The sequence below is a fragment of the Penaeus vannamei genome, chromosome 20, assembly GCF_042767895.1.
Source record: "Penaeus vannamei isolate JL-2024 chromosome 20, ASM4276789v1, whole genome shotgun sequence".
In the NCBI taxonomy this organism is placed as follows: Eukaryota; Metazoa; Arthropoda; class Malacostraca; order Decapoda; family Penaeidae; genus Penaeus; species Penaeus vannamei.
In genome coordinates, this window is record NC_091568.1 from 20,983,173 (window position 1) to 20,997,051 (window position 13,879).

General features: G+C 41.6%; 1 protein-coding gene across 1 annotated transcript; it reads right to left on the reverse strand.

Annotated features, from left to right (window-relative positions):
• Nucleotides 1-1,203: 1,203 nt before the first annotated feature.
• Nucleotides 1,204-9,686, reverse strand: LOC138865263 (uncharacterized). The gene is made up of 2 exons (XM_070135188.1): nt 9,215-9,686; nt 1,204-3,675 (listed from the first exon to the last, which is right to left on the reverse strand). Exon 2 carries the CDS (start codon nt 3,663-3,665, stop codon nt 2,895-2,897), a length of 771 nt encoding a protein of 256 aa, XP_069991289.1. The 5' UTR covers nt 3,666-3,675; nt 9,215-9,686; the 3' UTR covers nt 1,204-2,894.
• Between the last annotated feature and the right edge of the window lie 4,193 nt (nt 9,687-13,879).

A 13,879-nucleotide genomic window follows, 5' to 3' on the forward strand; every position in this document is an offset into this window, starting at 1 on the left:
CTGATTCTTTGTTATTATTTGATTTTCACATCTGACAGACGAATTATCTATGAAGCGGCGAGGTGAACACGTCACAGCTCACGTCACGTGAGCTGTGACGTGAGGATTGATCTTCCTGCATGATGTTGAATCTAGGGGAAATACCTCCAAGACAAATATATAGAAATGGCCATTCTCAGAAACAATCCCATTTGCACAGGATAACTGCCCACACGTCTAGGGCAGTAACGAAGTGGTTCCCTGACTAAAACCATCTGAATGTCCTTCGAAGGCCTGGCAAGGTATGTGACTCAAACCCGACGAAAAATGTTTGAGCGAATATTGTCAATGTTTGAAATGTAAGGACTTACCAACAGCAAATATATTATACCAAGAGGGAATGTGAAGTGTTAAGGAGGAAATCGAGAAGTTGCATGAACACGTCACCTTTGTCTCGGGGATTAGAATAACAATACGTTGTTCTAATATTTGTCTTTTAAAGTTATTGCCATATTTCTTTACAAATTAAACTAAAGTAAGACTATCTCCAAATTTATCAAGCATACCTAATTAGTCGATTCACTGAAGCCCCCATCCTCTAAGAAAAGAAATTATATATATATATATATATATATATATATATATATATATATATATATATAGAGAGAGAGAGAGAGAGAGAGAGAGAGAGAGAGAGAGAGAGAGAGAGAGAGAGAGAGAGAGAGAGAGAGAGAGAGAGAGAGAGAGTGAGTAAGTGAGTTGTCAACTACATGCTATGGCATTTTGTGCGAGAAGTTGTTTAACACTTTAGTTAAACAACTTCACTGATGGAACATTCATGTATTTACATTAACCATGGTTAAATAATATTCTAAAATTATTATAAAGTAACATATTTTCTGTTTATTGAATCCGTGTTTGGATCTGACGAAATAAATTGTTCGTCATTTTAATAGTTCATATTCATATCATGATCACATATAAGAACATTTATTTTGTGATAAAAGCCGAGTATGCCAATTTTATCTACACATGCGCATATATTGTTATTACCTAGCCCCAATTTAGGGGTTGTTATACTACTTTTTGTATAAGTCACTGGATAATAGATTTATATTCCACTCTCTCAGGAGCGGGCTCAGTGTTATGGATATAATACTTCCTAGTTTTGCATATGACAATTATATCTCAATATAATTTCAATTGGTTACAATAAACACAACGTAAATTTACACTTTTAATGTAGTTACTTACGTATACAGTGTTGGTTATGCTCGTCTCCTGACAGGCTGATAATTCCCCTTGGAATTGTTTATACTCGTCTCCTGACGGGCTGATGATTCCCCTTGGAATACGGAATTCAGTAATTCTAACCAAACAGCAAAATTCGCTTTTGAATTAACCGTCACGGCGTCCACGCACGATCACGGTTGAAACTGAACTCGGGCATGAGTGCCACACAGGCGCCCTGGCCTCTCCTGACCCTGCTGACCCAGCGCTGAGCACAGTGGTGCCGTTCTTTACAAGACCTGTAGATTATCACCTCTATGTTCCCGAGACACAGTCTATAGTGCCTTGTAAAACATTAAAGGCCTATCCCCTCCATGGGATCAACACATTCTGTAGCTTCAATGGAATGTGGAGCTCCCTTGAACTACCATTCCATCTACCATACAACTAGTGGAAAACCATTTCCATGGTGTATAATGGTCTCTTTGGGTCAGGATTACCTTTAAAATACTACTACTATAAGTCTGGCCGTTGACATGCTCCCCCACTGAAATCACGTCCTCGGGTGACCTATGACTTCCTGAGAAAACCACCAATCGGTCTTAGTAGGATGCTGTCAGAACTTATAAAGTAATATCCGTTGACATAGTCCCCCTAGGTATACGTGCATACGGTGAGTCGGAGAGAGGTTGCAGAGCTGGGCCAACCAATGACTCAATCGCCCTTGACAATGATAACCTCTTATCTCTCTCCTGCCTCAACCGCTTCCAGAGATATAAGGTAAAGCAAAGGCTAATAATAATCAAAATAGGTCCCAAGATTACCCCATCCCATGAGTTAACCTGAGTAACATAATGATGATCTGTCCGACCAAACAGAACAGCATTATCCTGGTCTATGGAGGCAATTGCCTTCACAAGGCCATTTATTGATGAATTAACCTTATCCAAATTTGCTTTTGACTGATTAAAATGATCATGAACTACCCTTAGATCTCTGGACAAGATGGGTTCCATAACATCTTGTAATACCTTATCATACTCCGAGAAATTAGTGTGGACTGAGGTAAAGTCATAACCAGTGGATATACTTTCCCTTCGACTGTAAACTGTTATTCCCTTACTTATAACAAGTGCACAGTCTCCCGGAAAATGCAAATACCCTGTTCCTTTGAGCTCTATGGTACGTCTACTACCGCTTGAACATTTTAACAATGCTGGTGTAGTCCTGTTAGAATAAAGTAGATCACCGAGATCATTATAGACCTTAAAGATTGGCGTGAACCCTTTCACCCATTCTGTCTTGCATACATTAGGGATACCCTTGCTTCCCCCTGGAAGTCTTTCTAACATACATACACACGATTCAGTCACACTGATCGGCGATGTTAAAGCTCTGGGACACAAAATGAATTCCTTTGATTTCATGCACCCATCTAGCATTCCATTGCTAAACTCTATAACCTCAGAGTCTGTTTGAGCTATATTAATTGGTAAATCCTTTAATGCAATTAGTCCTTTATCTGTTTGCATTGGAGTTGATATTACCTCTGTCAACTCCCACTTGACTGGTTGGGGAATATAGAGTGTAATGGTGAAGATTAACTCATAACCACACCTAACCAATTCCATTTTGGCAAAATCCTTAATTACATCAAAAGATGCTCCCAACGTATTCCCTAATACCTATAGAACCTCTTCTACTACAGCATCAGTTAACAACCGAGGAGACACGTGACCTGTCAATGCCATTAATATGACCTCACAAGCCCGCTGAACTTCCTTATTAAGTGACCCGATAATGGCTTCCAAATTATCCATTTTTTCGTTCCACTGAACCTCCCAGTTAACCTCCCCAATTTGCCTATTCAAATCAAGTGAAAGTTTCCTTACATGAGAGTCGAGCCATGCAACCTCCTTAGTTGTCAAGTCAAGTGTATTGGCCATATCCTTTAAAACAGTAAATTGCTGTGATAAATGATGTTTTATAGCCACAGTTTGAGCTCCTAAACGTTTAACTTCAGCCCCACTACGGTCATCTAAGAGTCCAAACATCGAATGAAGAAGTCTTCCAACCCCGTCAAATAGGCTTCTTTTCACCCGACTTTTACAATGTTGGCTCTCTTTAACACCCGTTAAAACCTCTCTGAAACCTTTGGTCATAAACGCCAGTCTATGCCCGACTAAACGCATTCTAGCTTCTCCATGAGCTGAAGAGTTCTCTTCACTCTTGACGACGGTAGATATTACTCCTAGTGACGTCTTGAGCCGTTCCAGAGTCTCGGAAATGGGTCCTAGGTCCTGATATTGCACAACCTTCCAGTGGATATTCTTGGTGAGAACCTTCTCTCTTCTAATAAGGGCTACCCCCGGCCAAAGAAGAGGTGGATTGCTCTCCGCCTGACAAACCATCCACAGGCAGGCTCCCAGGATCAGCATGCACATCCCTCCCAACATGGTTCAATATCTGCAAGAAGCATAGCATTTTAATTCCATGTTGGTAACCACCACGTCCTTTCCAACAAAATAATTATGGGTGGGTGCTTCATGCGCAGGGTGGTGTGAAGCGATGGAGTGGTAGTCTAGTTAGTGTTAAGAGCTTTTGCATGCCTTCTTGCTTACAGCTGCCACCGCTGGCTAGCCTCGTGCGAAAAAGGGAGCAGCTCTGCATAAGCCTCCCCCTGCCAGTGCATAGCCTCTCCATCATCGAGACTCCCTGCAGTGCCTCCTCGTGGCCTCCCATGGAAACTGGGTACCTTGCGGTTCCAGGCTAAACTGAGGGGGATCTCGGAGCAGCAGGAGGCCCCAGAGGTTCAGGGCCATGGCCCACCGGCGTGTGGACACGCCCTGGCCCTGTACCAACTCCTGCCCCCTAGCCCCCTGGGGTTAATGGGAGGCTCGGGGGAGGTGGGCCTTGCCAGTCCTCCTCCCCCCAGATATAAACCAATCGGCAGTGCATCTTATGAATGGAGAGGCTGGGAGGAGGGGAAAAGCCCCTCCCACCCAGCAAGTGAGGAGGACTGTGGGCCCTGCTGGGAGGGCGACTGCTGGAGCGCAGGCTGGGAACGGGAACTACCCGTCTCGCCTGCGCTCTGGTGGCCGCCAGCCCAGAGTGAAGCTTGTGGGGGAAAGCCCTCGGGAACCCCACAGGTGGATGATGGGGCACGCTGCCCGCCACCCCCTTTTATATGGGGCAGCGTCGGTGGGGGTGGCAGAGGTGGCATCCACCCGGAGCGACTGCCAGAGGCTGAACCTCAGGCGGGAAGTCAGGGTGGGGGCTTGGAACATCCGTTCTTTGCGTCAGGATGATCGGTTGCCACTACTGTCGAGGGAACTGGGGAGGCTGAGAGTTGAGGTGGCTGCTCTCTCGGAGGTGAGGAGGCCTGGCAGCGGCATGACCTATGTAGGTGGCTACACTTATTACTGGTCGGGCCGCAGTGATGGCCACCATCTCCAGCAGACTCCAGCCCTCGGTAGTAGAGGTTACTCCTGTTGATGAGCGTATAATGGTATTGAGATTGAAGCTATCTTTTGGCTTCATGTCCCTTATTGCTGTGTACGCTCCTACCGATGTTTGTAAACTTGACGTAAAAGAGATGTTCTACACCAAACTTACATCTGTGGTAGACAGATGTCCCCAACGAGATATTCGCATTGTTCTGGGCGACGTCAATGCGGTATCTGGCTGTGATCGAGCTGGCTATGAGATGTCTGTCGGTCCCCATGGTTCAGGAGCTGATGCCGGTAGTGAGAATAGCCTCCTTTTCCGGGACTTTGCTAGGTCCCAGAAATTGAGGATTTCTGGCTCCTGGTACCAGCACCCAGACCCACATCGCTGGACATGGTACAGTGATGCGGGTAATGCTGCCAAGGAGATCGACCACATACTCGTTAGCACTCGTTGGAGGATCCTTCAGAATTGCAGGGTGTATAGGAGTGCTGAGTTCTGTGGTACTGACCATAGATTGGTTGTGGCTACCCTCCGGGTCCACTTCAAAACCCTAGGGTGTTTCATTTGGACAGGCTGAGGGAGGGGGAGTGTGCCCGCGGGTTTGCTGAGGCAATCTCTGATCGTTTCGCAGTGCTTGGCAGTCTGACAGACCCTGTTCTTCTGTGGGATACCTTTAAGCGTGTAACGCTTGATGCAGCTCAAGATACGATTGGTGTACGCCTGAGAGCAGTACAGAATTCCATCTCGCAGGAAACACTGGAAGCCACAGATGCATGTCAAGCGGCTTGGCTGACAGGGGATTGGGGATTGCACCGTTCTCATGTGCGCAGAACTCGATCCCTGTTAAGAAGGGACAAGGAACAGTTTATTAGGAGTCTTGCAGAGGAGGTAGAAGGCCATTTCTTAGTAAATGACCTTCGTCCTGCATACCAAGCCCTGAGAAAGCTGAACTCCAAGCCCTCTTCACAGGTGACAGCAGTTCGCTCAGTAAGTGGTCAGATCGTTTCAGATCCTGTTGCGGTGCGGGGACGTTGGGCTGAGTATTTTGAGCAGCTGTACCAGGTTGACCCACCAGCAGTTAACTTGGATGCGAGTAGTGTCGAGATCCCGCTGCCGGATCCACCTATCAGTGAGGACCCTTCCTCCCTAACTGAAGTTAGGGGGGCGATTTCCAAGCTGAAGAATGGTAAAGCAGCTGGTATCTGCGGCATACCAGCTGAACTGTTAAAGGTTGGTGGTGAACCTATGGCATGGGGGTTACATGTTGTCCTGGCTGCCATCTGGCAGTCCGGTTCCGTTCCTCCTGACCTGTTGAGGGGTGTGGTCATCCCTCTCTGGAAGGGGAAGGGGGACTGTTGGGACTGCAGCAATCACCGAGGCATCACACTGCTCAGTATACCAGGCAAGGTTCTCGCCCACATCCTTCTGAGACGTATCAGAGACTATCTACTGAGGCACCAGAGACTGGAGCAATCCGGATTCACTCCTGGTAAGTCCACAATAGACCGTATCCTCGCACTTCGAGTCATTGTAGAGCGCCGCCGTGAGTTCGGGCGTGGGCTGCTTGCAGCCTACATCGACCTCAAGAAGGCATTCAATACGGTGCATCGGGAGTCACTTTGGGAGATCCTGAGGCTGAGAGGAATACCAACAAGGATTATTGGACTAATAGCAAGCCTGTATACTGGTACTGAAAGTGCTGTTAAGTGTGGTGGGGGCCTGTCGAGCTTCTTTCCTGTTAGTTCAGGAGTGAGGCAAGGCTGTGTCCTTGCACCAACTCTTTTCAACACTTGCATGGACTGGATACTGGGCAGAGCTACTGTTCAAAGTCATTGTGGGGCAACGCTGGGCAATATCAAGGTTACAGACCTTGACTTTGCTGATGACGTTGCCATTCTGAGTCTTTGGAAACCTTAGTGGCGGCTCTCGATGCATTTAGCAATGAAGCGAAACCCCTGGGTCTAGAGGTCTCCTGGACCAAGACCAAGGTCCAGGAATTTGGGGACTTGTTAGGAGAACCTGTTCAGCCGGTACGTGCTTGCGGCGAGGACATTGAAGTCACAGAGAGCTTTACATACCTTGGTAGTCATAACTCTGGGCTGTCAAACCATGAAGTCAGCAGACGGATTGGCCTGGCAGCAGGGGTCATGAACTCTCTCAACAAGAGTATTTGGAGATGTCGGTACCTGTGCAGAAGGACCAAGCTACGGGTTTTCAAGGCCCTGATAAAGCCAGTTTTGCTATACGGTAGCGAAACCTGGACATTGTCCTGTGCCTTGGAGGCTTGTCTTGAAGCCTTTTGTAATAGGTCCTTGCGCCAGATCATGGGGTACTGTTGGCGGGACCATGTGTTCAACCAACGGTTGCACCGTGAGACTGGCACAGGACCTGTTATCTGCACAATCCGTGATCGCCAACTCAGGCTATACGGCCACCTGGCTCGCTTTCCTCAGGATGATCCTGCCCATCAGGTCGTCTCTATTCGAGACAACCCTGGGTGGAGGAGGCCTGTGGGACGACCTAAGAGGTCGTGGCTTGGGCAGATCGACCAAACCTGCCGTGAAGAATTAGAGATGGGCCGAGTCCCTGCCTGGCGTCTAGCCATGAGGGATCCTCGTAGGTGGAAGCGAAGGGTGGATGCGGCTATGCGCCCCCGTCGGTGTCAGCCCCCTTGATGATGATGATGAAAATACGTGTTGGTGTGTCATGTGGTCATGTGTGATCATGTCTAGTTATGGTTAGTTCTACTATGGTCCCTCGTGCAACCGTGCATAATATCCGGGTCCATACTTTGTACGTCTGCTAGTACGTCTCCCATGCATAGGTTCCCTACCCGCATGCTCAGAACTAACATTCCTCCCATGAGTTTCATTCATTCCATCATTCATTCTGCTTTCGCCCTCAGCGTTATTTGCAGAAGCATTGTTGGAATCTGTATTGTTTGTGATATCCATTCTCATCTTACAACAATTATTGGCTTTTCCTGGAATAGACTCTTTATTGAATTCATCCTCTACAATTACATCCGGTCCCTCATCCTCTTCCCCTGAAGGTTGAGCTTCCGTCCTTTGCATCGTTTCGGCTCCATCGCCAACTGGTCTAGGATAATTCATAAGGTACTCCATTTCCCGTTCGTCTTCTTCCTCCTGATTGCCTTCAGGGATGATAGACTCCTCGTCTGGTCTCATCTCTGGATATGATCTCCTAGCTCCTGGAGCTAGTGCTCTTCATATTTTCCAAATGGACTTCTCTAAACTCCCTAGTTTGCAAGTCTCTTAACTGATAGATATGTATATATATATATATATATATATATATATATATATATATATATATATATATATATATATATAGATATTAACAATAATTATAATTATAATGATATCAACAACAATATAGTAGTAATAACCTTAATAAAATTATCATTTCTATTATTAGTAGTAATAAAGTTATTATCATTAATTCTGTTATTAGTAGTAGTATGAAAATCATTAGGATATTGTTAATAATTGCTATTATTGCAATTACTATCAAAATTATCATTATGATTATCATTTTTATTATCATTATTATTGTCATTATCATCATTATTGTCAATACTTATTGGATTATCATCAAAATTATCCTAATTGACAGAACTATTGCTAAAATCATCATAATTATCATTTAGAATCGAAAAAGTTTTTTTCGACTATTCGCGGGATTTTGCCGCATTTTTGACTTTTGAGAACTTATTACTTTTAACCTATTTTTTTATCATAAATGTCCTCTTTGATTGTTATTATCATTAGTACCATTATTATCATTATTGTCATTATTTTGATGACAATAAAAGGATGATAATTAACAGAATTATTGGTAAAATCAACATAATTATCATTCATAATCGAAAAGGCTTTTTTCGACTATTCTCTCAAAAGGTAATTCAATCGATTTTGCCGTTTTTTCGAATTCATTACTTTTAGCCTATTTTTTTTTTAAATCATAACTGTCCTCTTTAATTATTATTATTATCACCATTATTGTCATTATTTAAATGATTATTATGATTATAGTAATTATCGCCATAATCATCCTTATTGTTATGATTATTGAAGTTATTATAAATATTTATTATCCTAATTATTAGTCATTTTCATTATAACTATTTGTGTAGTGATATTAACAATAATGATGATTACAGTAATAATAACAACAATAAACATTATAGCAATAACAAAGAATTTTGATTTGGACGTTGGTATGAAATCGTGTCTCGCAATATTTGCAAGAGTTACGAGAGATTCTTGGATTTCTTGAACAACGGTGTCAGATAGTGTTGATTAACAATGTATCTTGTTCTGGACTAGGCTTCAGAAGATCATTAGTGTTGACAATTTTTCACAGGACTTCATATAACCGATACTGACGATTTTAGTATCCATTCCTCTAACCCTCTAGTACACACATATAGGAATTATGTCGCGGAACCCCCTAACTCCCACATCCTTGGCCATAATAGCAAGGGAAGGCATAAAAGGTAAACAATAATATAATAGCATAAAGGAGATAATACCTCACTGTACCCCACATCGAGGAAAACCAAAGAATTCTCAACGTATTTACGGCAGGGTCGAGTATACGATTTCCATGAAGGGCGGACACGGCAATATATGACCTAGGCATTGATTGACAGATCCCGCTGAGCTGGAAGGGTGACTCATGCTCCATCTTGCAGTATATACGTAGTGGATTCTGTCTTTCAGACTGGTGTTGGGGAGCGGCAGCACACCAGGGGCTAGGCGGGGCGCAGAGGGCAGCGCCCCCTATGCCCCCCCCCCCTGACTGTGACATTAATTGTGTATTACTATAGTTAAGCATTTACTATATTCAATTCAATTCCCTGGTACCTCTCATACCCTGTCCTACTGTCGAGGCTGGAATTGTTGCTAATGAGGGGGGGGGGGCGCGGCATAATTTAAATATACTTGGATAGTGGAGAGAGAGATGATTCCGTCGATACCAGAATCGTCGCGCTCTGTTACGCCAAGATATTCTGAAAAATACCATATAGACTTTATGAGTCCGCGTAGATTTTAAAGGTGAAAACGATCGAGAGATGTATAGCGTCTTGAAAGTAACTCTCTAAATTGCGCGTTTCAATTCTTTGTTGTAGGGATCATACGATCTCTGATAGGCATGAGGGTGTTTGTGTGCGTTTATTATTGATGATTCTGGTTTTCGAAGTGTACTTTATGAATATGAATATATAGATTCATATAAGAGAAACAAATGAGTGCACTTGAGGCCTATCGTTATTGCCTAAAACATTAACATACTATCTCAGAAAAGAACCATTGACTTGGTTTTCAATGTTGTTTGTTGAAGAGCCAAAGACAAGCGGGGGAATGAGCGTGAAGCACAAATTTCTCTGAAATTCATTTGCCATTAATATGTTTGACTAATGTACGACATATTTCGGATACATACAACGTTTTCTAACATATGACTTTGGCTTTGTTAATTATTAAGCAGTTCTTAAAGCAAAAAGTGGTTGGCGTCGGTTGATTCTTGGACAGAGCCCGAAGTTGATGCGATACTGAAGAGGAATCTAAAGGCTAAGGAACCCTTAAAAAGACAGTGAAGCTTTCTACAGCTTGTGTTCATTCATTCAATTAGTTACTTCCCAAATAAAGGTAAGTCTTATCACCGATACAATATAAAACATTCTCAAAATTCTTTCGCGTCTTTAATTACAATTTTACTTTTATTATTTTGCTAAAGAAGCATGAAACGTAGTAGATGTTACTTACTCTGGTATTTTTTTACAATATTTCCCTTTAACGGATCGTGACGATTTCGGTACCTTTGGATTCATGTTGCTGCCTACATTGCAAATATGTAGATATACTGCAGAAACCCTCCAAACCCCTCCATTAGCCAGGTTGAAAAACATGCAAATGCTGGCAGTGGTGCAGATCTTCAATACTTTTGAGTCACAGTATGAACATTTTTCACATTTGCACCCACTTTTTTTTCTTGCAGATATCTGAATTCCAACATACCTAATACAACAAAACAAAACAAAGTCCATCCATATTTAAAAACAAATATGAATAACACTCACTCATCCATATTTAAAAGCAAATATGAATAAAAATCACCCAACCATATTCAAAAACAAATATGAATAACACTCACTGACTTATTATAATTGCAGATTATTGTTATTGTATCTTCTATTGCAAATATTGGTATTTCACAACTACATTTGGTATAGGTAAAATGTATTAGACGTAAAATAATATATGTAAACGATAGAGCGAGTGATTCTAAGAAGCTTATCTTCTATGAACTTTACTGCAACTCAATAATTACAAAGTTATTTTACATGCAAGTGTCTGTGAGCCCATTATGAAATCTCAGTATTATAAAAATTGCCATCCGATATCCTTTCCTTCCTTTTGTAAACAAAACAATGATGCTGTTTCATTTTTTTATATTTATTCTAATCATCAAGGTTTGTGCGTAGATAAAGCCCGCACGATGGCGTTTTTTTTTTTTTTTTTTTTTTTTCCTTTTCCTTTCTTCTACCCCTTTCAATCTTGGGGACCCATGGAGAATTGGGGGTTGAAGGGGAGGGAAACACACACACGGGAGAAATAGTGGAATCAAAATTGAAAATTTTGAGAAAAAAAATGCAGTAGAGGTTGAAGAGACTGACATGCATAGATAGAGCAAAATGGACAATGCTATCTTATAGAGTGGGAGAAATAGAATGGGATAGAACATACTATAAGAAGCATATGCATTATGTTTACCTTTAAATGGAAAAAACACGGCGCTGTGTGCCTCGCAGAGACAGAGTCCATAACAACCTTCCGCAGCCGGATATCCTTGTTTATGTTTACATTTACAATGAAATCGTTTTCTGCATGTGTCTCATTTTCTGTAAATGCATTTTCTATGAAGGTCACGTTTTTTGTGCACCACTTTCAACCAACGTGGAATCATTACCAATTACGATTTTTTTGATATATTATTTTATCTTATTTCTACTAACATTTCCTCTATTCCTTTTATGCTTTTACATTTGATTCGTTATTCAATGTTATGTAGTTATTTTACAATTTGTATTTTCGTTATCATAACCTTGATTGATTGTTAACAGTCTAACAACGTTAGATTAATTGGCTCCAATGTTGGAACAATACACAATATTTATTACGCACACACTTACCTATAAGCCACTGGCATGGCAGGAGGTAGCAATTTCTGTGTGCAATGTGACAAGGGGTAAGTTTAAATATTTTAAAAGATATTAAATATTTGTCTTATCAAATTACAAATAATATTTTGGTGTCGCTTTTATCATAATGGGTAAATGATTTTTTAACAATAATTATTTCATGCTATATGCTGGCACTTTTGGGAAAGATATGGCGGCCAGCCTTCCATCTTGCTCTTTGCAGGTTGAATGACCTCATTTTGGGGGCCATGAAATGCTCGAAATGCGACGACGAATACCGCCATGATGAAATGAATTCATTCAGGTGTGACAACCCCCCCCCCCCCAAAAAAAAAGATGCAATTTCAAAAAATCACTTTTTAAGAACACCTGGTTTGATAACAGCAAGCTTGATTCTGAAACTAATTAAAAATTTGTCAATCTGTATGTGAGAGAGAGGTTTTCCTATAAATCTGCATGGTGTGAGTTTAATTTCCCAAACAGGACCATTTACGACTGGGGAGATTGATGAATCTAAATTTGGAAAACATAAATATAAAGTAGGTCGAGTAATAGAAGGTCAGTGGGTTTTTGGAGGAGTATGCTGCAAGAGTAGGGATTTTTCCCTTGTAGCCGTGGAGACGCGCGACTCTCTTTTTGCTTAAGGGGCCCGTCGGAATGAAAATTTTCAAAAATACTTGAAATTAAAAAAAAAAAAATCTCCTCTAACCTAGTGGGCTTTGGCAATCTCGTGAAGCAATATTTTTGCTAAATATGTAAAATTAAAAGAGTTATGACTAAATATCTGACCCACCCCCCCTCCGATGTTTACATTGTCTGGTCTGTGAAAATTTACTCGATAATGTTTATTTTTATTTTTTATATATATATATATTTATTTACTTATTTATTATTTTATTATTATTATTATTTTTTTTTTTTTCCGAATTCTCAGGTAGCTAGCTGGCAACTCTGTTTACCCATCAGCTGATCGCCAAGCCTGGAGTTCTGGGAGACAAACCTCCACTAGAAAATCAGAGAAAAAGGTTGTCAGCTCCTACCTCCATAACACCCTGTTGCAGAGTAGGCCCATATAACAAAGTAAGGGGACAATACTAACTGTAGATGTTATTCTATTATTTAATAACCGTAATATAATCAGAAATACGTCCCAAATGGAGGGGGGGAAGGGGGTTAAATTGAGTTAGCTAGCATATAGTATAGGTACATGGATGAGGAAACTACCAAACGAGTATTAAGCGCCTGCTATGGCTCGTTGTCTTGCAGCTGACGCGCGAGTCCCTCAGCACCCGGAGAGGAACATCGCTAATGAGCGCCCAGGTACACCTATGTGGACTTTTGCTTGTGGCATTCGTACATACAGCATTTAATTATGACATTGTGCATAGATATGAATTCGTGAATGTTCAAGGAACACTTTTATATCAATATCAGGAAAAAATTATATCACTGTGATTTATGACGAAATATGCTTCGATCGAGACTCCCTGGTTGTATGTTTTAGTTTACGAGGTAATATCACATACGAAGCACTAATGTTTAAAAATAGCCATATAAGGAAGGATTGAAATATTTACGTTACATTTCGCTCAACAGTTGGTACATCACAGCAGGGAGCAATTTGAATTGATTTGAAATTGGTAGTTACCGTTGTAAAGACCAATTAAATACGAATGTCACCTAAATGTCAGATTTTTAAACTTCTTTTAAACAGATTATTTCATGTTGAAGATGATAGTACTCGGTAATACCTGTTCTGAAATAAAAACTATAGGGAATTTTGAGCTCGGTTGTATGCGTAGTCTTTGTCTGGCGTTCAAAAAGCTATCGCAACTGTTTCGTGCGTTCCCGATGAAAATGAAAATGTTTAGACATTACTGTAAGTCTTAGGCACCATAAATTGGCAAATATCCCACAACACCTAGGCGTCTGCATGATTTTATGCATTTCTTATTAAAGATAATGGGTGCAAATGGCTAATCATAAACTCTA